Below are 21,974 nucleotides of genomic sequence, written 5' to 3'. Positions count from 1 at the left end.
AGGTGCATCTCGCTCTTCCACCAGAGTGGATTTTCATGGTGGGGAGAGTCAGGCGTGGGGTGGGGTGGGTGGGTATCATTTTCTTCTCATGAAAGCTCAGGAGGATGGAACCAGCGAATGCAGGGATGTCTAGAAACTTGGCAGCTTTGGCTAGGACAGGCTGGAAACTGTCCTGTCCCCCATGTCGAATAATTCAAAAGCTTTTTTCTTCATTGTAGTAAACATTTGAGAGTAGGGTACGGAATGTGCCTGCATTCGTGGGATCAGACACAGGGCTTCAGAGGCATCTGTGGCCTGGCTGGTGGCTGCACGCTGTCCCACCCCACCCTACCCCCACCACCACCCCGTTCCCTCTATCTAAGGTTGCTGCTTCACCCTCTCCTGGAGTTTCCCCAAGGACCGCCTGAGCAGTATGAGAGGTGTCTGAGCAGGGGTGTAGTGTAGCGGGTACAGATGAGTGTGCATTCATTCACCGGCGGTTCCTTAAGTGCCTGGTATGGGCTGGGCCATGTTGTAGACATTGGGGTATGGCAGGGAGCAAGACGGATGAGAGGTGCAAAGGGAAAGATGTAGAGGGGGACAGGACTGGAGCCAGGGATATTTGAAGACAGACGTGGGTAGAGGGAAGGAGGGAAGGAGCCATGTGCAGATTCGTGAGAATGAAGTTCCAGCAAGGGAGTGACTGCCAGTGCAAAGGCCCTGAGGTGGGGACGTGTCTAGGGTTTGCAGAAAAGCAAGGAGGCTCATGTGGCTGAGGCAGAGCGAGCAAAGGGCAGAGGTGACAGGCAGATCATATGGGCCACAGGGCCACGGGGATGGGTTTTGGGGGCTAGCAGAAGGTTTAAGGAGGTCGATGCTGTAGTGGATCCAACTGGCTTCAGGCCCAGCTCTGCTTGGTAACCTAAGCAAGAGATTTCACTTTCGTGGTCCTCAGTTTCCACATCTGCAAGATGGAAATGAGAAGAGCTGCTCCCCCCAGGTCACAGGGAGTCCGTGAGCTGAGGGTCTCCATCTGGGCAGGGTGGTGGGGTCCCTCGCGTCAGTACTGGGGCTGAGCCTCGGAGAGGTACATTTGGTGGCGGGGATGGACGTGTGGCCATCTTTTCCCCTGCAGATTGTCTTGCTGAAGGGGAACAGGAACCCCCACTCTGGGCTGCCTCCCATTACCCTTGGGGGGCTGGGACAGGTCAGATAGGAGATGGGGACCCTGAACCCCAGGAGGGGTCAGGGCAGGACCAAAAGGGCAAGTGTGGGGTGACTGGCTGGCTCAGTCAAGGGAACATGTGACTCTTGATCTGGGGGGCGGTAGAGATTACTAAAGATAAATAAATAAATAAACTTGAAAGAAAGAAGGAAGGGCAGGGTGTAGGCTTGGGAGGGAGGGAGGAAGTTGCCCTGGAGGTGAAGGGGACAGAAGCAGTGGCTTCCCCGGGGCTCTTGGTGCAGGCCAGGCAGGTAAGAGCGTGGGCTCTGGTGCCCACCTTCTGGAGTTTGAATGCTGGGTGCCCTGGACAAGGGGCTTCCTCACTCTGGGCCGCAGGCTCCTGGTCTGTGAATTGGGGTTGGCCAGTTGTGAGGGCAGTCAGTAGACTATGGGGCGCAGGGTCCTCTGATCCTCGCTGCCTTTATTTCTGAGGACTGGCCTGGAGCCGCAGGTGCACTCTGCTGCCAGGTGGTGGGCCCTGGGCGAGTGGGGTGTCTTCCCTGCACCTCGTTCCTCCTTGGCTATAATGTGGGGCACACGGTGGTGGCTGCATCCTCGTGGGTCATGTGTGCGGGTGAGATGAGGGGCTCTGGGCGGGGTGCTTGGAAGAGGGGCCAGCACACAGTAGGTACTCCGTGGGTGACTGCGAGCGAGTGCCTGGTGTTCTGTGACTCAGAACCCCAGGGAGCACAATCCGGCATTATCCTAACAGAAGAGGAAACTGAGGCATGGGGTGGCCGAGCTGCTGGCCCCAGGCTGCACGGTGAGCTCCCAAGGTGGCTTGGCTCCCAAGTACAGAAGGTGAAATGGCCGGGACACAGCAGTCAGACTCCTGGGTTCCAAGCTCGCTGGGGAGCCCCTGTGCCCCCTCTTTGCCCACCTCCATGCTCCTGGTGCAGGCACCTAGCTTTGTGTCACAGCTGCCCCACCTTCCCCGCTGTGGGCTCCTGTAGGGTCAGGAGCCAGGGGACTTGGTGGGGGCGCCGCCGGCAGCTGCGGAGCTGGAGGCTGCCCCAGGGTGGAGCTGGAGCCCGAGCACTATAAACATGGTCAGTTCCTCTGTTTGTCCCTCCCTCCGTGCTGTGCCCAGAGGGAAGGGGTGGCCCGGGCAAATATCCGGAGGTGTGTCCCTCCATCCCCTTCCCCTGCAGGGTCACACGCCCTGAAGACAGGATACACTAGGGGCTGGCTGCGGGGTAAATGGATGCCCCTTGGGTTTTATGGGGGCGAGGGCTCTAAGGAGGCGGTCCGGGTGCCCCCCCCACCCGACCCTGTCTGGGTGCCGAGCTCCTCCCACTGCAGGGTCGCCCCGCCCTCTCCTGGGCTTAGTGAGGGGTCACATGGTTAATCCTACTCCCCGGAGTGACTTGGTGCCTTGGGCTGTGGGCTACAGGGTAGAAGATGGGTAGGGCCCAGTGAGAGAGGCCAAGATGAGGGCTGAGGCCAGGCGTGCCAGGTGGGGACCCCTCTGGGAACCCTGCAAGGAGGTGGAGGTGAAGCTGTGGGAGGATGGGGGAAAGTCTGACTGTGGGGACAAGGCGAGGACCGGTTTGAGACAGGCTGACGGCTGAGGGCAGCAGAGAGGCATGGGAGCCAGAACAGGCTGGATGGGGGGCCAGGGATGGAAGTTGAGGTGGGAGGGAAGGGCTGGAATGGGGGAAGACACTGAAAGGGCTCCTGGCTTGGTTGAGGGCAGAGGAGGGACAGAGGCAGAGGCAAAGGGACCTCCATCCTGGCCAGGGCCGCCGTACCCCACATCCGAGCAGCTGGGGACCCTGGAGCAGCAGGGAAGCTGGACCTGCTGGGGGAGCCCTGGTGGGACCTGGCTCTGGCCTCCTGCTGCCCAGGATGCCCTGACCAGTTGAGACAGGTTGTCTGCTGGGTCCCCACCCCCTCCCAACTGGGCGCTGCTGCCGGACCGGTTCTCCTAGATGGCTACCCACTGATGGTCCTGCCTCTGGGCCACGGCTGGCTGCAAGTTTTCCCGACCTCACACAGCTGCCCCAGTGGAAAGGCGGAATGGCACGGGGAGGAGGAGAGACAGGTCTGGAGGGCAGCATCCCAGACGCCTGAGAGGGTCCTCAGGTCACAAGACTCACTGCACTTGGGGCCGACCCTGTGTTGGGCACCATGCCAGGCTCTGGGGAGCCAGCCTGAAGCCAGCAAAGAGCCCAGCCAGATGCCTTTCCCCTCATCCTGTGGGTCTTAGCTCACACAGCCTCTCTGTGAGAAGCCTCCTCTGCCCCCCGGCCCTACCATCCCTCAGGCTGGGTCTGGTCCTCCTTGACCCCAGCCTTGACCACCCTGGGCCGTCGGAGGCAATCTTGGCCTCAGTCCCCACCGTATCCCGAGCAGCCACCAGCACAGGGCTGGGCGCAGAGAAGCGAGGTGTTAGCGGATGAATGCATGCGTATTTTCTTCCCATCTTCCAGATGAGTAACTCGAGGCCCCAAGAGGAGTCGTCACCTGCCGGAGGGCACGTCTAGCACAGCCAGCATCAAACCAGGTCTGTGGGACTCCAGGGCCTGGGCGTGGGATGGGGGTACAGGACCCGGGTTCCCCCTCCCCTAGACGCCGTTAGGAGCACTCTGGAGTCACTGTGGTGGAGCAGGGCCCGCGCTCCGTGCCCTGCTCTGCTCCTGTTACCCAGTCAGTCCTCAGAGCAGCCCTGTGAGGGGGAGAGAGGTCACGTCACTCGCCCACAGTCCCACAGAGTGAGTGGCAAAGAAAGATCGTTCTCTTGCCATTTGACTCCCCATCCCCTCACTTCCCTGGTCTCCCTGGGGACACACAGTGGTGCATCTCTCCGGCAGTCCCTTTGGTTTTCCAACTGGCTTTCAGTGAGCATTTATACGGTGCCTGGTGCCAGCCAAGGCGTCACCTGGAGACCACAGAGCCTAAAGGCAGGGGTGGTTGTGCTTGCTAATATGCGCTGCACCTTGGAACTTTCCCCACTGCGCAACCCTGGTGAGGAACTCCCTTCTCCGAGCCTCAGTCTCTTCATCTGTAAAGTGGGAGTGTTAGGGTGAGGCTCCCAAGGGCCGTGCATAGGACAGGGACTAGAAGCAGTTGTTGAACAGTCGCTTGGTCACTGAGTGTGGGCTACAGGCCAGGCATTGTACTGGGGGTGGGGTAGGATACAGGCACACTGGGCAGATGAGATCTGGCCTTTGGTGCTGATAGTCTAAGGGTTGGGGGTGGGGTGTAGACATCCAACTGGTAAACTCAAGAATGAACAGTAGAATTTTCAGGAGTCAAACGTGCTGTGAAGCTTTGTGACGGAAAGCTAGTGGGACACTTCCTTCACTTGGGGCGGTCAGGAAAAGATTCACCAACCATTCTGAGACCTGAAGGAGGGGATTGGAGGGAGCCATGTGTGGATACTAGGGAAGAGTGTTCCATGAGGAGTCAGTGCAAAGGCACTGAGGTTTGAAAACCATTGTGAGCAAAGGGGGCATGAGAGCAGAGAGGGGATAGGTGCAGGTCATGTCGAGGGGACTCCAAGGGCTGAGCAGGGGAGCCTGTTCACGGGTCCCTCAGGCCACCTGTGGGGGAAGGGAGACCAAGGAGGAGATGAGGAGGGACAGGACTGGGGCAGAGCCCAAGGAGCCCAGAGAAATGGGCGGGTTCTGGTGAGTGGCCCCCTCCCACAGGCCTGCTGAGAGGAGCCCCAGTCTGCGCCCTTGCGGCGCTGAAAGCATCAGCGCCGCCATGTTTGGGAAGAAGAAGAAGAGGGTCGAGATCTCCGCGCCATCCAACTTTGAGCACCGCGTGCACACAGGCTTCGACCAGCACGAGCAGAAGTTCACGGGGCTGCCCCGCCAGTGGCAGAGCCTGATTGAGGAGTCGGCTCGCCGGCCCAAGCCCCTTGTGGACCCTGCCTGCATCACCTCCATCCAGCCCGGGGCCCCCAAGGTATGCCAGCGCCCACTGTGGCCTCTCCTGCCCCATACCAACCCCATACGGCACCCCCAGGCCTTAAACCCACGCTTGACCCTAGGGCCAACACCTCCTTGCTGACCTCCTACTGACAGCCAGACAGACACCCCAACCCTCTACCCTAATCTTCGCCCCAGTCCTGACATTTCACCCCTCCACCCACCAATCCCTCCCCATGCCTCTCAGCACTGACTCCCACCTTGACCCCAGTAGCAGCCCCCCACGCCAGCCTCTGAGTTGTCCTCCTCTCCCTGGGCTCCGTGGCCCCATCCCGAGTACCAGAAACTTGTCTTTGGGCGAGGGACAGATCCCCATGGTAGGACCGACCTGGGGGCGCCCAGAGAGCTGCTGACCCGGCCTCCCCTGCCCCTGTCCCCCAGTCTGGGCCAACTTTGTGGAGGAGGGGGACACCTGAGCTGTGCCCTGAGAGCTGTGCCCTGAGAGGGAGGAATCCTGTGGCAAAGAGAGCCTTTTAGCAGAGGAAAGAGTCCATGGGAAGCCTTGGAGGCTTTTTGGTTTGGGGGGTGGTTTTCTGGCCATCTTGAGCAAAAGGGAGGAGTTGGGATTTGAACCACGGTCTGTTTCCACAGCCCAGGCTCTTAGACCCCTTTGCCATCTGTGCAGTCCCAGCGCCCAGGCGTGGCACGGTGAGGCTGGCTGGTGGCAGGGTGTGAGCCTGCCCGGCCTGGGAATCCCGCCTCCAAGGCCAGACTTCACCTCAGGGGCAGTGGGAGCCAGGAAGGGCCCAGGGCCAGGGGCACGCAGCCAGGGTTGTTCTTGGGCTGGAGATGGAGATGGGTGTGCCGGTCAGCGGGCCCACGGTTGGGGGACAGGCCTTTGGCTGACTCATCATCTCCGGGGCCTGGCGCGAGGACACTCACCAGGATGGGCTCCATCTTGCGGCCCCGCTGAGGTCTCGGTGCCTCTCCTGCAGGCCTTTTGAAGACTTTGAACTCTTTCCTGCTGCTTAAAGCAGCAGAGACTTCACATCCAAGGCTGTATTTCTGGCTTCTGCTGACTAATCGCAGGGGCTGAGGGGGTGGCAGCTGCCTCCGCGGGCCGGGGTGCTGGCTCCTCTGTCCCTGCTGGCCCCACCCCACCTGCTTCGCTTCCATCCCCCAGCTGGCCCTGGGGCTCCTCCATGATGCCTGTGGCTTCCCTAGGGGACCCCCGAAAATCTAGCCCCTGCTTGGTCCGCCAGCCGTGAGTCCTGTTTGGGCCCATGCCTGCCAGGAAGGGCCACACAAGGGGCCATGGGGACTAGCAGAGTCTTGGGGCCTGTGTGGGTACGTGTTTGCTGCCCCTGCTGGGAATCTCCCCTTGGCTGGGTCTTCCCAGGCCCTCCCGCAGCCCCCAGTCTTCTTGGGGCTAGGGCATGAGCAGGTGTCTGTCTGCCTTGCTTCACAGGGTGCCCAGGCAAGGAGGTAGTCAGGCCCCCAAGAGGCGGGGCGTGGGAGGGAGAGACAGGGGCCGGCCCCTGGGGGCCCTGTGGGCTGGAGGTGGGTTTCATGCACGGTGGAGGCAGGCAGTTGTGGCTTGAGGATGTGTGGCAGCCCTGGGACCCCATTGCCACTGGCCTGTGAGTGAGAGCAGAGGGCCAGGGTTGCGTGTTCTGCTCTTTACAGCCTCCTCCCAGCCTGCCTCCCTCCCCCGCTGGCTCAGCCCATGTTTCTTGAGCACGCTGTGCACACATACCTGACACGGTGCTAGGTACTGAGATGTAGCAAGAGCAGATCAGCAGGCAAATACAAAAGTCCTCATGGATGTCACAGGAGGGGCAGGTGACAGTCAGCTGACAGTTGCATCAGGGCAGCTGGTTTCTAGGGCTCCAGAGAAAGAGAAGGCAGAGAAAGGGAATAGGGGTGTTAGGGGCTGGCATTTTAGACTCTGGGTAGTCAACAGAAGCTTCCCTCTGAGAAGCTGAGTTTGGGCAAAGGCCTGGAAGAGGAGAGTAGGGAAGGAGCTGAGGGCATACTTGGGAGAAGATGTTCTAGGAAGAGCAAACAGCCAGTGCAAAGGTCCTGAGGTGGGCCTTTGCCTGGTATGTTTGAGGAGCAGTGAGGAAACTTGTGTGCTCTGAGCTGAATGGGAGATGAGGAGGTATTCCTGGAGGCCTTGACTCTGTTTGAGGGAGGAGGCAGCTGTGACCAGGATCAGGGTGCTGGGCTTGGCACACGAAGCTTGGGTGTATTCAGGGCACATGTTACATTCACCAGGCCACGTGGGAATTCCCATTTGCCACCACTGCTCCTGGACTTCAGGCCCAGTCCTTTCTGACTCTCCCTGTGCTCTGTCCTTGGGTTAACAGCCCCAGCGGGCAGCAAGGGAGGAAGTCCAGGCCGGGCCCTGTGCCCAGCATCCTGTAATTTGCGGCTCTCCAGGACTGTTGATGGGGTGGCATGGGCTCTGTGCTCCTTCCCCTCCCGCCCACAGGGCAGAGACCTGCCCCCAGGCTGGAAAACAGGAGAGAGACGGGGAGGGTGTTTTATAGGGGGACTGGCCCGCCCCGGGGGCAACAGCCTGACCCGTGGGAGGTTACCCCTTCAGCTTCTTCCTGCACCAGACCACGTGGGGGTGTGGGAGGGACTGCAGGGGCCCCTCTGGTGCCACCCCCACCCACCCCGCCCCTTCATCACCCCATGGCATTTCTTCATTCCGTCTCTGTCTTGTCTCTGTGTGTGTTTTGTGTTGTCCTGTCCTTGTGTGTCGGATACACGTCCTGTGTCCTCCTCTTCCTTGCCCGGCCCCCATCCCGCCATTGCCCTGGACCCCAGACCATCGTGCGGGGCAGCAAAGGTGCCAAGGATGGGGCCCTCACGCTGCTACTGGACGAGTTTGAGAACATGTCGGTGACGCGCTCCAACTCCCTGCGGAGAGACAGCCCCCCGCCACCTGCCCGTGCCCGCCAGGAAAACGGGATGCCCACAGAGCCGGCCAGAGCAGCCCCAGAGAAGGCGGGCAGCCAAGGCCGGGGTGCTGGTCGCAGTGAGGCGGGTGGCAGCGGTGGTGACAGGCGGCGGGTGGGGCCAGAGAAGAGGCCCAAGTCTTCCAGGGAGGGCTCAGGAGGACCCCAGGAATCCTCCCGGGACAAACGACCCCTCTCTGGGCCCGACGTCGGCACCCCGCAACCTGCCGGTCTGGCTGGTGGGGCCAAAGCAGCAGCTGGTCGGCCCTTTAACACGTACCCGAGGGCTGACACGGACCACCCGGCCCGGGGTGTCCAGGTAACCAGTACCCCTGCCCCGGGACCTCCCACCGCCCCTTTGTCCCAAACGCCCCCTGTTCCCTGCCCACCAGCGCCAGCCTGTGCCCAGCCCACTGTCCATCTCCATCCTGACTGCCATGTGTCTGTCCCACAGGCAGGGCCCCTCTCCCACACAAGGAGCAGAGCTGGCCCCCTCCCCTCCACTAACAGCTGCCTGTCTTTTCTATTGCAGGGGGAGCCTCATAGCCTGGCCCCCAACGGGCCATCGGCCGGGGGCGTGGCGGTCCCCCAGTCCTCCTCCTCCTCCCGGCCTCCCACCCGAGCCCGCGGACCCCCTAGCCCAGGAGTGCTGGGCCCCCATGCCTCTGAGCCCCAGTTGGCTCCTCTAACTCGCCCTGTCACTGCCCCTACCCCCGCCGGGCCCCCGGCCCCTGGGCCCCCCGGGCCCCGCTCGCCACAGCGGGAACCCCAGCGAGTGTCGCACGAGCAGTTCCGAGCTGCCTTGCAGCTGGTAGTGGACCCTGGCGACCCTCGCTCCTACCTGGACAACTTCATCAAGATCGGCGAGGGCTCCACGGGCATCGTGTGCATCGCCACTGTGCGCAGCTCAGGCAGGCTGGTTGCGGTCAAGAAGATGGACCTGCGCAAGCAGCAGAGGCGCGAGCTCCTCTTCAATGAGGTGGGCCGAGGGCCCATCCCTGTCCCTCCTAGCCCCTCCCGGCCCCGCCTGTGCCCTCCCGGCCCCGTCGTCGCCCCTCCTCCTGCTGCCCTCTACCAGCTGGTCTGGAGGCCCATGCTGGTCCGCGTCCTGTAAGGGTGAGGATGGGAGAAGGCCATTCAGCGCCAGGGTCCCCAGGGCTGGGTTTGAGCCTGTCTCCTCTCCTTACTCCTCACACTTCTCCAGGCTGTCACCTCTCCCCTCATTGCCCCATACCCACCCCTGCCTCCCTGGAGCCCCAACTCCAGAGCCCCTCAGCCCCGCCCTCGTGGGACTTCCAGGTCCTTCATACCCACCGAGTCCCAAACTGGTCCCCAGAGTCTCTCGAGACCCCAGCCCTGCCCCTCCCCTGGTTCTATCTCCCATGGTAGCCCGTTAGCTGCTGTGCAACCCCATCCTCTCCCCCCGACTCTGCCCTGGCGTCCCCTCTTGGGTAACCCCTTGGCGTCCCCCACGCAGCCGCTCAAGGGCTCTTTGGGGCCTGCAGGCCTGCCCCTCTGCCCCCCTTACTGACCCTTGCAGTTCCCCTGTCCTACCTGTCCTTGTCCTCGGGACACGGGCCTGGCCTCTGGCAGGCGTTTGAGGTCTGGCTCCCATCTAGGTCCTTGGTTGTGTCCAGCCTCTGGCTGGGGTTCCCAGTGGCATCTGCCAGCTTTTTACAAAGGCCAACTCCTGGCTCCTTCCCCAGAGGAATCCGGGCTGGCAGCAGCCCCTGGACTCCAATGCAGGAGTCCTGGGATGTCAGGTGTGGAGGTGGTCAAAACTGCCTCCTTCTGGTCTCTCAGCTGTCCCTATAACCCCTCCCCCGGCCCCCTAGTCTCCCCGCACTGCAGCCGCACCGTGGGCTCTTCAGCGGAATCCCAGTGAGTGTCCCGTTCCCATCTCCCCCGGGCTTTGCTGCCAGGGCTTTTCTTCCCTGAACCCATCCCCCCAGGCTGTTACTCTGCCCTTGGCGGGTACCTGCTTGTCCCACGGACTCAGCCCCATGCTTAAGACATTCTCGTCCCCGCCCCTGTCCCTACACCGGCCTGGTCAGTAGGGCCATTCAGAGACCAACCAGCTCATGACTGGTGAGAGAGCAGGATCAGAAATGGGGTTTGGGGGCAGGGAAACCCCCACAATGCAGGCATCAGGCCTCAAGCTGCCTTTGGGGTCTCCTGGCCTTGGCACAGGGGAGGGCAGTGACAAATGACAATGACAAAGAGCGGGAGTGACAAGTGGGCTGGGCCTTTGGTGTGGCAGGGCCCCAGCCCAGGCAGGAGGGGAGGCGGGAGGCAGGCTGGTGGGGTGACTGGGTTTGCGGCAGGGACCAGCAGTGCTGACCCCGCCTGCTGCCCAGGTGGTGATCATGCGGGACTACCAGCACGAGAACGTGGTGGAGATGTACAACAGCTACCTGGTCGGGGACGAGCTCTGGGTAGTCATGGAGTTTCTGGAGGGCGGCGCCCTCACTGACATCGTCACTCACACCAGGTACTGCCAGACCCCAGGGTCCCTGGGGCCACTGTGTCCTCTCAGACCCCTCGGGGTGGGGGCCACGTCTCCGGGCCAGGAGGGCAGCATTCCCCTCGGGCCTCCAGTCGCTGACCCCCAGCCCACACAGGATGAATGAGGAGCAGATCGCCGCCGTGTGCCTGGCCGTGCTTCAGGCCCTGGCCGTGCTCCACGCACAGGGAGTTATCCACCGCGACATCAAGAGCGACTCCATCCTGCTGACCCACGACGGCAGGGTGAGGAGCAGGGTGGCTTGGGTTCCCTCTGCCTCTCCCTGGCTCCCCTCCATCCCGGACCCGCAGCTCGGCGGCTTGAAGAGCAAGAAGTTTGTTCACTCCTCAGGCCAACAGCCCCGAATCAGGCCCAGTCAGGGGGGGGCTCTGCACACACGGTCACGGGGCGGGGGTGGGGGGGCCAGGCCGAAGGAGGCTGCGCCTTCAGCCCAGGGTGCCGGGAGCTGTGGTCGAGCACTGGGCCCCAGGAGGCCGGGAGACAGCTGGGGTGCTGGCTGTGGCTCTTCCTCTACCAAGAAGCTGTTCCCAGCCGAGCACGTGGCCGTGGGCCGTGGACCCCGCTCCTGTCTCCGCTTCTCCAGACTGAGGCTCAGACTCATGCCCACGGATGAGGCCCCCCAGTGCCCAGAACCTGTATTTCTACTCTAAGAGTGGACATGATTTTCAGTGGGAGGGAGTCCTTGACTGTCCCCAAGTTCTCATTGGTGATTCGCCTGCCTTCCCCCAGGGAAGTGAAGCCATTCAGCAGGGATAGGGGTCGTGGTGGGCTCTCTTTCATGGGGAGTCTCAGCTGGAATCCCCGAATGCCTGAAGCTGTCCACAGATGTGGTTGGGGGACATCTGTGAGCCTGAAGTTGTGTGCACGCCGTGTGCATATGTTTCATGGGGGTGAGAAGATCCGCACATGTCCTTAGGAATCGGAAGGGGACCCATGGCTCCCAAACAGGTGGAAATGTGTGGTTCTGGGCACGTGGTTGTTAGCAAAATAAGTCACAGCTGTCATCCTCTCCAGGCCAGGGCTGCATTCTCTCCAGGCCAGAGCTGCATTCAGGGATGCCAGGGCCCAGGCAAGGGCTTTGGGACCCAGCTGGGGTCTCAGCACCCCTATGCAACATTTGGAACCTGTAGGACTCAGGCCACTTCCCCCAAAGGCCCCAGGGCAGACCCTGTCAGGAAGGCACATGGTGTGATCTCCCACGGGGAGGTGACACACCTAAGGGCCCCCTGCTGGGAGCAGGCAGAGGGACTCCGTGGTCTGGCTCTAACCTCTAGGCTGCCCCGTGTAGTCCCCGAAAGTCCAAGGCCAGGGAACTGAGTAGGTAGACACCTCTGACTGCCCCCCACTGCCTGCGCCCCGCTGCAGGTGAAGCTCTCGGACTTCGGGTTCTGCGCGCAAGTCAGCAAGGAGGTACCACGGAGGAAATCCCTGGTCGGCACGCCCTACTGGATGGCCCCAGAGCTCATCTCTCGCCTTCCCTATGGGCCAGAGGTAAGCCGGCGGTGGCCCGGTTGTCCTGTTGTCAGCACAGGTTTACACTGTGACCATCTGGAGCTGCAGGAGTGCTGGGGGTGGAGTGGGGCTCAGTGTGGGAGATGGGTCACTGGGGATGGTCCTATGGGAGAGGAGGGAGGCATGCGTTTATGCACCTATCCCTGATGAGCCCAGCCCGGTGCTGACAAAACCCACTCGGATTTAGCAAAACCTGAAAGCGCTGGGTCCCAAGAACTGTGATGTAGGGGCGAGTGACAGGCTTTAGGCCTGGCATTCCTGTGCTCTGTCCCTCCCCAGTCCTGACTTGGTCTGGGTTAGTCTTCACCCAGGCAGGTGCTCCCCTAGTCAGGGCAGAGCTGGCCTGGCAACTCTGGGACCCCATGCCCCTGCCTGTGAGTACCGGGTGCTCCTGGTAGCTAAAGTCTTTGTGCTGGCTCTGATTGGCTCAGCTCCGGTCACGTGTCTGTTCATGAGCCAATTACTGTGTCCCAACCATGCTGCTTAGGCAACTGGCCACGGCACCCTGAATGCTCCCTAGAGTGAGGGAAGGAGGGTGCTGGGTAGGCAGAACCCTTCTCAGGGCTCCTTGGGGGAGGAGCTTGTGGGTCTGGGAAGTTGGGTGTCAGGGTGTTTGGGGCCCAAGGACTCCAGGAGGGAGGAGGCAAAGGCAGAACCAACCACCCCTTTGTGGCTTCCCCTAGCACGGGCCCAGTGAGTCCAGCTCAGCCCTCCTGTCCCTTTCTCGCTGCAGGTAGACATCTGGTCTCTGGGGGTGATGGTGATCGAGATGGTGGACGGGGAGCCCCCCTACTTCAATGAGCCCCCCCTCAAAGCCATGAAGATGATTCGGGACAACTTGCCACCTCGACTGAAAAATCTGCACAAGGTGAGCCCCCGGCGGGCAGGTGGTGTGGGGGAGGGGACACTCCCTCTGTGTTGGGCTCCCCGCTCCCTCTGCTACAGGTTCCCTGAGCCCTTACCGTCCCCCAGTGGTTGAGCCTCGGCTGGCTGGCATAGCCAGGTCTGGGAGAGGAGCCTTCCTGGTAGATGGCTCGCCTGGCAAGAGAGCGGTGCTTCTGGGGCCCAGCCACTGTCACCATCTTGCAAACCTTGAAAATGGAGAAGAAATGAGCCCCTGGGGTCTTTGATGTGTTTCTTTCCTTGGGGCCAAGCTCTAGACACCGGGGCCCTCCTGGCCTCTACCCCCAGGCAGCAGATGTTGTCGGCCCATTTGACAGAGGCGGAAACTGGAGCCCAGTGGCAAGTGAGAAGTGGAGCTGGTGCTCAAACCCATTCCTGACTCTCTCCCCCACCTCCCCACAGGTGTCGCCCTCCCTGAAGGGCTTCCTGGACCGCCTGCTGGTGCGTGACCCAGCCCAGCGGGCCACAGCGGCTGAGCTGCTCAAGCACCCTTTCCTGGCCAAAGCGGGCCCGCCCGCCAGCATCGTGCCCCTCATGCGCCAGAACCGTACCAGATGAGGCTCAGTGCCCTGTCCCTGAACCAAAGAGCCCCTTGGGTCACCCCGTCCCACCACGGGCCAGTCGGGGGGAGGCCCCCACTCCTCCCCACCCAGGAGACACTCCATGTGGCACCGCCATCCTTGTCGGCGGTGGGGGAGCGTGCAGGACCCTACTACTGAACTCCAGGTTTGATTTTGTGACTTTAAAACAAAACAAAACACAGGGATTTGTGGGAGCAAGTGAGGGTTCCCAGCCTCCCCACCCTCTGGGATGGTCGCTCCCTGTGTCTTCCTGTCTTCCAGGAAGGACAGACAGCCCCCCTATCACTGGAAATCATCTGCAGTGGGGGCTGCTGTGGATGGAGAGAACACCACGAGAGGCGTGTGTGTGTGTATGTTTGTGTGTGTGTGCGCACGCATGTGTGCACACACACCTGTGCAGACGGTCCAGCTGCTCTGTCCCCCAACCTGGGAGTGGGTGTCTCTAAGGCCTTGCCTGACATACAGCGCAGCCCCCTGCCCCCCCCCCGAGCCATTGTGGGGGTCGATCATGAATGTCTGAAGAGTGGCCTTTTCCCCTAGTCCTGCACCCCCTCTCGGTGGCTTGCTGGGGAGATGGGGGCCAGGGCTTCCTGCCTATCCCCAGCCTCTGCAGATGACTACTGCACCTGGACAGCCTCCTCTTTTCTAGAAGTCTATTTATATTGCCATTTTATAACACTAGCCCCTGTCCCAACCTGGGGACAGATGGTTCCTGCCCCCTAGGGGCGGCACCAGGGACAGAACCACTGCTTGAAGAATCAGGTTCCCAGCCCTTTGGTGCAGCCCCACTCTCCCCTCCCCTCCCTCAAGTTAGTTTTACAATTAAAATGTTTTCTTGTTTTGCGTGTGCGTGTAGCGTGGGTAGCGCGCCTTCCTGTCCAGGTCATCTTGGTGTGGGACTTGGGGGAGGGACTCAAGGACGGAGAGAGGGTGGGCTGGCGAACCCCAGGATTCCAGTCCATCTTAGGCCAAGGGCCATGTCTTGGGGGGGTGGGGAGCCCCAGGTCAAAGCAGCCCGTAGTGCCCCCCCTGACGGGACCCAGACTCACCCCCTGGCCTGCAAACAGCCAGTCCCCCAGGGTCTGTGTGCTGCAGTGACCAGTTTGCCAGATTGGAGTTTTGCTGGAATCTTGAAGCAGGCTCCCTGTTGAGCAGAGAGCCCGATGCGGGACTCGATCCCAGGACCCTGAGATCATGACCCGAGCCGAAGGCAGCGGCTTAACACACTGAGCCACCCAGGCGCCCCTGGAATCTTGTTTTAAAGGTTGTTTGTCTTGAGCATGGTAGGTGGGTAGGAAGGATCCTTGATGAGCTGATGTTAGTAAATGGGTCATTCAGAAAATCGGTCAGTGGGCAGGTGGGCTTTTGAGGACTCAACGGAGGCAGATGGATCTGGAACAGCCAGCCTTAGGGATACTCCACTGGCCAGATCCCTCCCTCCAAATCGGGGTCCCAGGAGGCTGAGCCTGGGTCTCTACAAGGGGAGAAAGGAATTGGCTGGCATCTTCAGGACGGTGCTGCCTCTGTGTTCTGGGCACTGAGCGCCCCAGGCTGGTATGAGCTTGGACTGTGGGCGTCTCCCCCAGAACCCAAGAGGTGGGGGTGGGGGGAACCAGCAGCTCCCTGGGGACAACTGCAGCGTGAGCAGCAAACCCCACCACCCACTGGTACCAGGGACCTCCGCCTGCTGTGTGGGTGGGAGACGTGTGGAGATGCTGGCTCGGGTACACTGTCTGCACCCACTCCAGAGCATGCCTCTCCACAAGCCCTGGGTCCCCAAGGCTGGGGTACCGTGTCTGTGCCGGCCACCAACAGGCACCATCTAGATGGGGACTCAGAGGTCTAAACATCCCCAGGGAAGCAGCTGTTGCCATGTTGAATGTGTTGGGTGCCTGGGTGGAGTTGTTAAGCTCTGGGAAGAACTCTGCCAAAATGGGTATAAGGAGAAACAGAAAACAAGAAAAGACCAAAGTAACATTCCCCCCCCCCACACACGCACCAAAGAAAAAGCCCTGGGCTTGAATGCTTTTACAAATGAGTTCCACCAGACTTAAGGATCACACAATTCCTACCTTGTACAAACTGTTCCAAAGAACAGGGAAAGGATAGCAGCCCAACTCATTTTCGGAGGCTGGTACGCCCATGATTCCACAACCCAGGAAGAACAGGGTGGCACAGAGCCACCGCCCTCCCAACTGGAGGGCCTTGCCTCCCTGGGCCCCTGGGGGCTTTCCAGGACGTTCCATTGCAGGTGAAGGATCTTTCCCCTCTCCCCCCCCCCCCCCCCAGGGGGGACAGGAGGCCCCTTGCCAGGTCATTACCTGGTGGAGGAGCCAACATTAGGCTTCATGGGGACTCTACCATGATTGTCACCTTCCATCGCCGTCACTGCAGTTTAAAGGATGGTTTTGGGTAGCCTCAAGAGAGCTCTCCCGGAGGCCCCATACCCCCTCCTGCTGCCCCTGCCCATCAGGAAGGGGTTCCCATGGCATACATGAAACCCCTCTAGTTGTTTCGGATGGGAGATTGAGTACAGGGGGTTGGTCACAAGAGTACCTGGAAGGCTCAGGGAGCCAATAGGGTCAGTAACCCGGCCTAGAGGCTAGATGCACAAAAGTGCTCAGGGGCACCACCAAGACCCCGGAAGTCGGCTCGTGACCCTGCGGCAGCGGAAGCAGGAAGGTTCTTCCAGCTTCCCGCCCCACCTGCTCCAGCGCCTCCTTCAGGCAGGACCCCACTGATCCCAGCCGGCGAGGGAGTCCACGTCAGGCGTCGGGGGGGACAAGAGCGCACTCAGAAGGGCAAGTGTGGCGGAGCAAGAGCAGACACCTGCCCCAGCGGCGATGTGGCCCTGGGGACCGGCTTTGTCCAGATAGTACTGACCGCACGGCGTCCCACACAAAGTTGAGTGTTACCTCAGCGGCAGCAGGGGGCGCTGTGCTCCAAGCTGCAAAGGCCCAGGAGGGGAAGCCCGGGAGGTACTAACCTGCAGATCAGAGGTGTGTTTACAGAGACTCAAAATGAGTAAGTGAAACAAGTCAGACCAGTGGTTCTCCCAAGCGTGGTTCCCGGACCAGCAGCATCCCTGGGAACTTTGTGGAAATGCAGATTCCCAGGCCACACCCTGGGCTGAATCATTGGTCCTGAGGACGAGAAGAGACAGCCACGCCCCCCCTTAGGGACACGACCCGGAGGTTGCGCCGTTGTCTCATTGGCCAGAGCTTCGTCACGTGACTGCACCCAGCAGCAAGGGAGGTTGGGAAACGTAGTCTTTATTCTGGGCGGCTGTGTGTCTGGCTAAAAATTCTAATACTGGTAGAATTGTGATTCTCCACCTCTGCTAGACTCTCCACCTTCATTAGGACTCCCCGGGCTTCTCTGAAGAGCCCAGAGGAAAACCCAAGTATATTCAGGATGAGCTTTATATATGACAAGGCTGGCCCCAGTGAAACAAGGAGAGAAAAATAGATTGTTTAATAATAGTTTTGGGGAAATCGGTTCATTTTTCTGGAGAAAAGGAAAATGGGCTCCCTACCTAGCATCACGACAAAAGAACCTTAGTTCTGTGCTTCCCGGGAAGGTAGCCACCAACCACATGTGGCTATTTAATTTTAAATTAACCAATAAAATGAAACAGTTCGGTCCCTTAGTAGCACTAGTCACATTTCACAGCCTCCACTGTCACATGTAACCAGTGGGTACTAACTAGACTGTTTAGATATGAGAACTTTTCATTATCTGAGTTCCCCTGGACAAAGTTTCTCTGATGGATTAAACATCCTCTAAAAGAAAAACTGTGAAGGTGACAGAGGAACATACTTGATGACCAGCAGCAGAGAGGGACTTCTTAAAACTCCAGTGGAACAAACTATCAAAAAAAAAAAATTAACTGAACTTGTGAAAATGTAAAGCTTTTGTTCAAAGAAGGACATCATGGCCGAATGTAATAGGCTTCAGAAAGGGGAAAAATTTTTTTTCAGAGTCTAACATGTATCAGATTTTTTTTTTAAATGAGAAAAGAGCAACCCAAATAGAAACATGGGCAAAGAATATAAACAGGCAACTTACAAAAGAAAAAAAACCCAAAGACCAATCAGGGTGTGCACAAGGGCTCAAACTTACTGGTAACCGGAGGAAGGCACATTTCAACATGCTGTCCTTCTACCACGAGTCTGGTAAAGATTCGAGTCTGGTTTAGTCAAATGAATTATCGCATGTATGCACCTCACAATAATTCCACCTCTGAATCCCTTCCCAAAGAAATCATGGGACCCTATGGGGGAGCACACACGGGGTTGTTCACTGCAGCAGTGTTTATGGGGTGGGAGCTGGAGGTGGCCTGTGTGCCATGTGTCCACTCTAGGACAGCAAATGGGAGACACAGGGGCCACATGCCAAGGACTCCCGTGAAGTCCTCAGGAGCCAGGGACCAAGTGTGCCCATGGGGAGAGAGAGCCAGACCAGTGATGGGGAAAGTAAAGTCAGGATCTATACCAGGCCACGTGTGTCGATTACAAATGAGGAACATAAAACTGTAATACCTGTTTTTCAAGATTTAAAAAGGTGACTCATTTACATAATAGAATGGCTCCCTGTGGGGAAGGAGGAGAGAGAGGGAATGAAGAGGAAGAATAAATGAACATGAGAGGAGTCTCAGGAGGAATAAAAGCCTTGAAGGTCATGCTTAAGGTCTGTCCTATGAAAAAAGGGTGTGGATTGGGGCAAGGTCACAGGTATTTAAAGGAAAACTCTCCAAGTGATTTTTTTAAAGACTTTATTTATTTGACAGACAGAGATCACAAGTAGGCAGAGGCAGGCAGAGAGAGAAGAGGAAGCAGGCTCCCCGCTGAGCAGAGGCCTGATGTGGGGCTCAATGCAGGGCTCAATCCCAGGGCCCTGAGATCATGACCTGAGCCGATGGCAGAGGCTTTAACCCACTGAGCCACCCAGGCGCCCCTATCCAGGTGATTCTAATGTGCAGCTGAGATTGAAAATGGGAGCGTGGCTGTGGGGGCCACCCAGAGCTTTGTCCACCACCACGTCACTGTTGGACTGGATTTTTCTTAAGAAATCCCCATTTTCTTTCTTTCTTTTTTTTTTTTTTTTTAAGATTTTATTTATTTGACAGAGATCACAAGTAGGCAGAGAGGCAGATCCTCTCTCTAGAGGATTTGAAAGCAGGCTCCCCGTGGAGCAGAGAGCCCGATGCAGGGCTGGATTCCAGGACCCTGAGATCATGACCTGAGCCGAAGGCAGAGACTTAACCCACTGAGCCACCCAGGCACCCCAAGAAATCCCCATTTTCATGTGACAGTTCTTGAATCTTAAAGATAGGCAACCAACTCAGTGTGCCGAACAGTATCTGTGGGCCCAGCAAGATCAAGGGCAGAGCTAACATACCTCAAGATCGTAAGTGGGGGGAAAGGGGCCACCTGGGGGAGGCTCAGTCAGCTCAGCCTCCGTCTCTTGATTTCTGCTCAGGTCAGGATCTCAGGGTTGTGAGACTGAGTCCTGAGTAGGACTCCAAACTCAGTGGGGAGTCTGCTGGAGATTCTCTCCCTCTGCCCCTCCCCGCTTCCCTCTCTCTCCCAAATAAATAAATAAATCATTAAAAAAAAATAGTAAGACCGCGTCCAGGGCTTCGCTGAGCACCTAGTTTACCCCATTTAACCCTTTCGTGCTTTGAATGGTGCCCCCACCACTCCATGTGGAACCTGTAAATTCAAACCTAGGTGGATAAAAAGGACCCTTGCCTTGAGGCTGTGATGAAGGATTTTGTGATGTGAGATCACTCTGGGTTATCTGGCTGGGGGTGGGGCGGCAATATCCTTAGAAGAGAAAAGCAGGGGCGCCTGGCTGGCTCAGTCATTAAGCATCTGCCTTCGGCTCAGGTCATGAACCCCGTGTCCTGGGATCAAGCCCCACATTGGGCTCCATGCTCGGCAGGAAGCCTGCTTCTTCCTCTCCCACTTCCCCTGCTTGTATTCCCTCTCTCACTGTTTCTCTCTGTCAAATAAATAAATAAAATCTTAAGGGAAAAAAAGGGGGGGGGATGCAGAGGGAGGTTTGGGACGCCCAGGGGAGGCAGACACAGGAGGGCTGCGGGGTGGATCGAACAGCGCCAACAGCTCCCAGCCGCCAAGACGCCAAGAAGTCTCCCCTCAGAGCTTCAGAGGTGGCTGACAAGACCCTGCTGGCACCTTGATCTCAGACTTGGGCTTCCAGGACCAAGCGACATCACCTTTTTGCTCCCCTAAACCAATGGGTTTGCGGCGATTCCTTAGGGCAGCTCTAGGAGACACACACCACCCGCCCTGCAGCTGTCCCTTAAGCAAGCACCTTCCTCAAACCCATTTCACAGCGGGGGAGACTGAGGAACGAACACACGAAGTCACCAACCTGAGGTCACGCAGCAAGCAGGGGGAAGAGGCCGGACTGGAACCCAAGCACACGCCCCCTCGTCCCCAAGTCTCTGCAGATCCTCAGGCTACAGCCTTCAGGACTGGGCAGGGCTCCCCTCATTACCTACCGGCCACAGGACCCAGTAGGAAAGTGTCAACTTGACCGGGCCAGGACCCTGAAAGGAAGCTCAGAAAAGGCTGGGAGTGAGTCAGGACAGCACCTACAGAAGTTTGGGGCCCTGCCAGGTTAAACAAAGGTAAACTCTCTCCCTTTCTTCCTCCTTCCTTCTCTTCCCTGTTCCTTTGTCTCTGACTTTCTCTGTCTCTCCCTTACTCTGTCACTTAACCACACTTAGTATTTGAGCAGTGAACCAAACCCACAGAGCAAAATGCAGAAGATTCCAAAAGGGTTAAGTTGCAAAATCAACCTCCCTCCCTCCCCCATTCCCTGCTTCTCTTCTCGGACCCCGGTCCCCAGAGGTGGCCCCTGATAGAAGTTTCTCCCATCTTCTCCCGGGAATGTATGCAGGGACCAGGAAAGACCTACATGCATATGCAGATTGTGTCCCACTTTGCACAAATGTTAGCATAATATCCACATCCTTCTACGCCGTGCTTTTTCCTCCCTAACACTGTGTCTTGGTGATGGTTCCTTGTTGGGAATGGCAACAGCAACTTCCCTCCTGTCAGTGGCTGGCGTTACCCTCCACGGGCATGTGGGCCCTGAGTTATGGAAACAGTCCCAGGCCACCGACACCGGATGCAGGGAAGCTGGCGGCTGCCGGCTGTTTTGACCAATGCCACAGTAGAGATCTTGCATATATTTTATATTTGGCACATAAGCAAATTTATTTGGTATACATCCGCCTTGTCTCCTCCCCCACCTGCCGCTGGACTCCGCCCTGCCCTCTGCCCCAGGTAATGCCCTCTCGGTATCTCTAACCTTCTAGATTCTTCCCCGCCTCTAGTCAACCTCGTCCTGGTCTCTTTCTCTTTCTCTTTCTTTGCTTTCCTCCACACCACCGTCCCCTCTTCCTCTTTCCCTCTAACCCCCTCCCATTTCCCTCCTTCTCCCCAACCTCATCCCTGCCTCTCTGTCGCCCCCTGTAAGATGAAGCTGGCTCACCACCTCCTCCACCAAACCCCTGTGATTCGTACTTAGGGAAGACAGCACCCAACCCAGCTTATCTTTCTTTCTCCCATCCCCTGCCTCCGGGCCCGACCTGGCTGGGCTTCCTCACCCCACTGCAGCCCCGGTGGAAAACCCACTATTTGTTTCCCAAAGCTCCCAGGTGCCTGCCCTCCAGAACCCCGCCATTCTCTCTCTACCAGTAGGACTGGGCGCTGGTGGGGTGAGGGGTGGGGTGGGGGGAGAGGGGTGTGATACTGGTTTTGGAGTGGAAGTCATGGGAACTAGACTCAGGCAGGCTGGACGTGCTTTCTCAACCAGACAGAGCCTCCCCTCCTGCCTGGACCCGGCCTTCTTGTCCTCCCTGCTCAGCAAACAGAGGAACCAGTCTTTGTCAGACCTGAGCTGGGGACAGACAAACAAACAAACAACAACAACAAAAAAAACCCAGACCCGCCCAAGGCCCTGCCTGGCAAGGCTGACATTCTCATGGGATGACACAGTTCATGACCAAGTGAACAGATCTACATACTCATAGGTATTTATAAATCATACTAAGTTCAAGAAAGAACGAGGTGTGACACTAGAGAATAGCAGGAGGGTGAGAAATTGACCTTGGCTGGGATATATTTTTATGTATGGTGAACAATCGCAAGGTTGTATTCTTGGGCAGAATAAAGCCAGAAGAGTGTGTGTTATGAAGAGGTGACATTTGAATGGAGACGAAGGCAGCCACAGAAGCATGGAGAGGAAGGCTTGGAAGGCACCGGGACAACGTGTGCAAAGGCCCTGAGGTAGAAAGGAAGTTGGAGGGTCAAGGACCAGCTAAAATTTGGGACACCATGAGTGAGAGGAGAGTATGGGTCACCGCAGGTA

General features: G+C 58.6%; 1 protein-coding gene across 3 annotated transcripts in view; it reads left to right on the top strand.

Annotated features, from left to right (window-relative positions):
- Window positions 1-14,413, top strand: part of PAK4 (p21 (RAC1) activated kinase 4) — a 42,193-nt gene extending 27,780 nt beyond the window's left edge. For all 3 annotated transcript variants that reach the window (XM_059381229.1, XM_059381231.1, XM_059381230.1), the window contains exons 2-10: window positions 3,637-3,710; window positions 4,858-5,119; window positions 7,918-8,367; window positions 8,581-9,027; window positions 10,406-10,539; window positions 10,670-10,796; window positions 11,938-12,063; window positions 12,818-12,952; window positions 13,390-14,413. In XM_059381229.1, the coding sequence (XP_059237212.1) occupies window positions 4,916-5,119; window positions 7,918-8,367; window positions 8,581-9,027; window positions 10,406-10,539; window positions 10,670-10,796; window positions 11,938-12,063; window positions 12,818-12,952; window positions 13,390-13,545 (1,779 nt within the window). In that variant the 5' untranslated portion in view covers window positions 3,637-3,710; window positions 4,858-4,915 and the 3' untranslated portion in view covers window positions 13,546-14,413. The remainder of the gene's footprint in view (window positions 1-3,636; window positions 3,711-4,857; window positions 5,120-7,917; window positions 8,368-8,580; window positions 9,028-10,405; window positions 10,540-10,669; window positions 10,797-11,937; window positions 12,064-12,817; window positions 12,953-13,389) is intronic.
- The last annotated feature ends 7,561 nt before the right edge of the window (window positions 14,414-21,974 follow it).

This window comes from Mustela nigripes, chromosome 17, assembly GCF_022355385.1.
Source record: "Mustela nigripes isolate SB6536 chromosome 17, MUSNIG.SB6536, whole genome shotgun sequence".
NCBI lineage: Eukaryota > Metazoa > Chordata > Mammalia > Carnivora > Mustelidae > Mustela > Mustela nigripes.
This window is presented reverse-complemented; position numbering and strand designations above follow the sequence as displayed.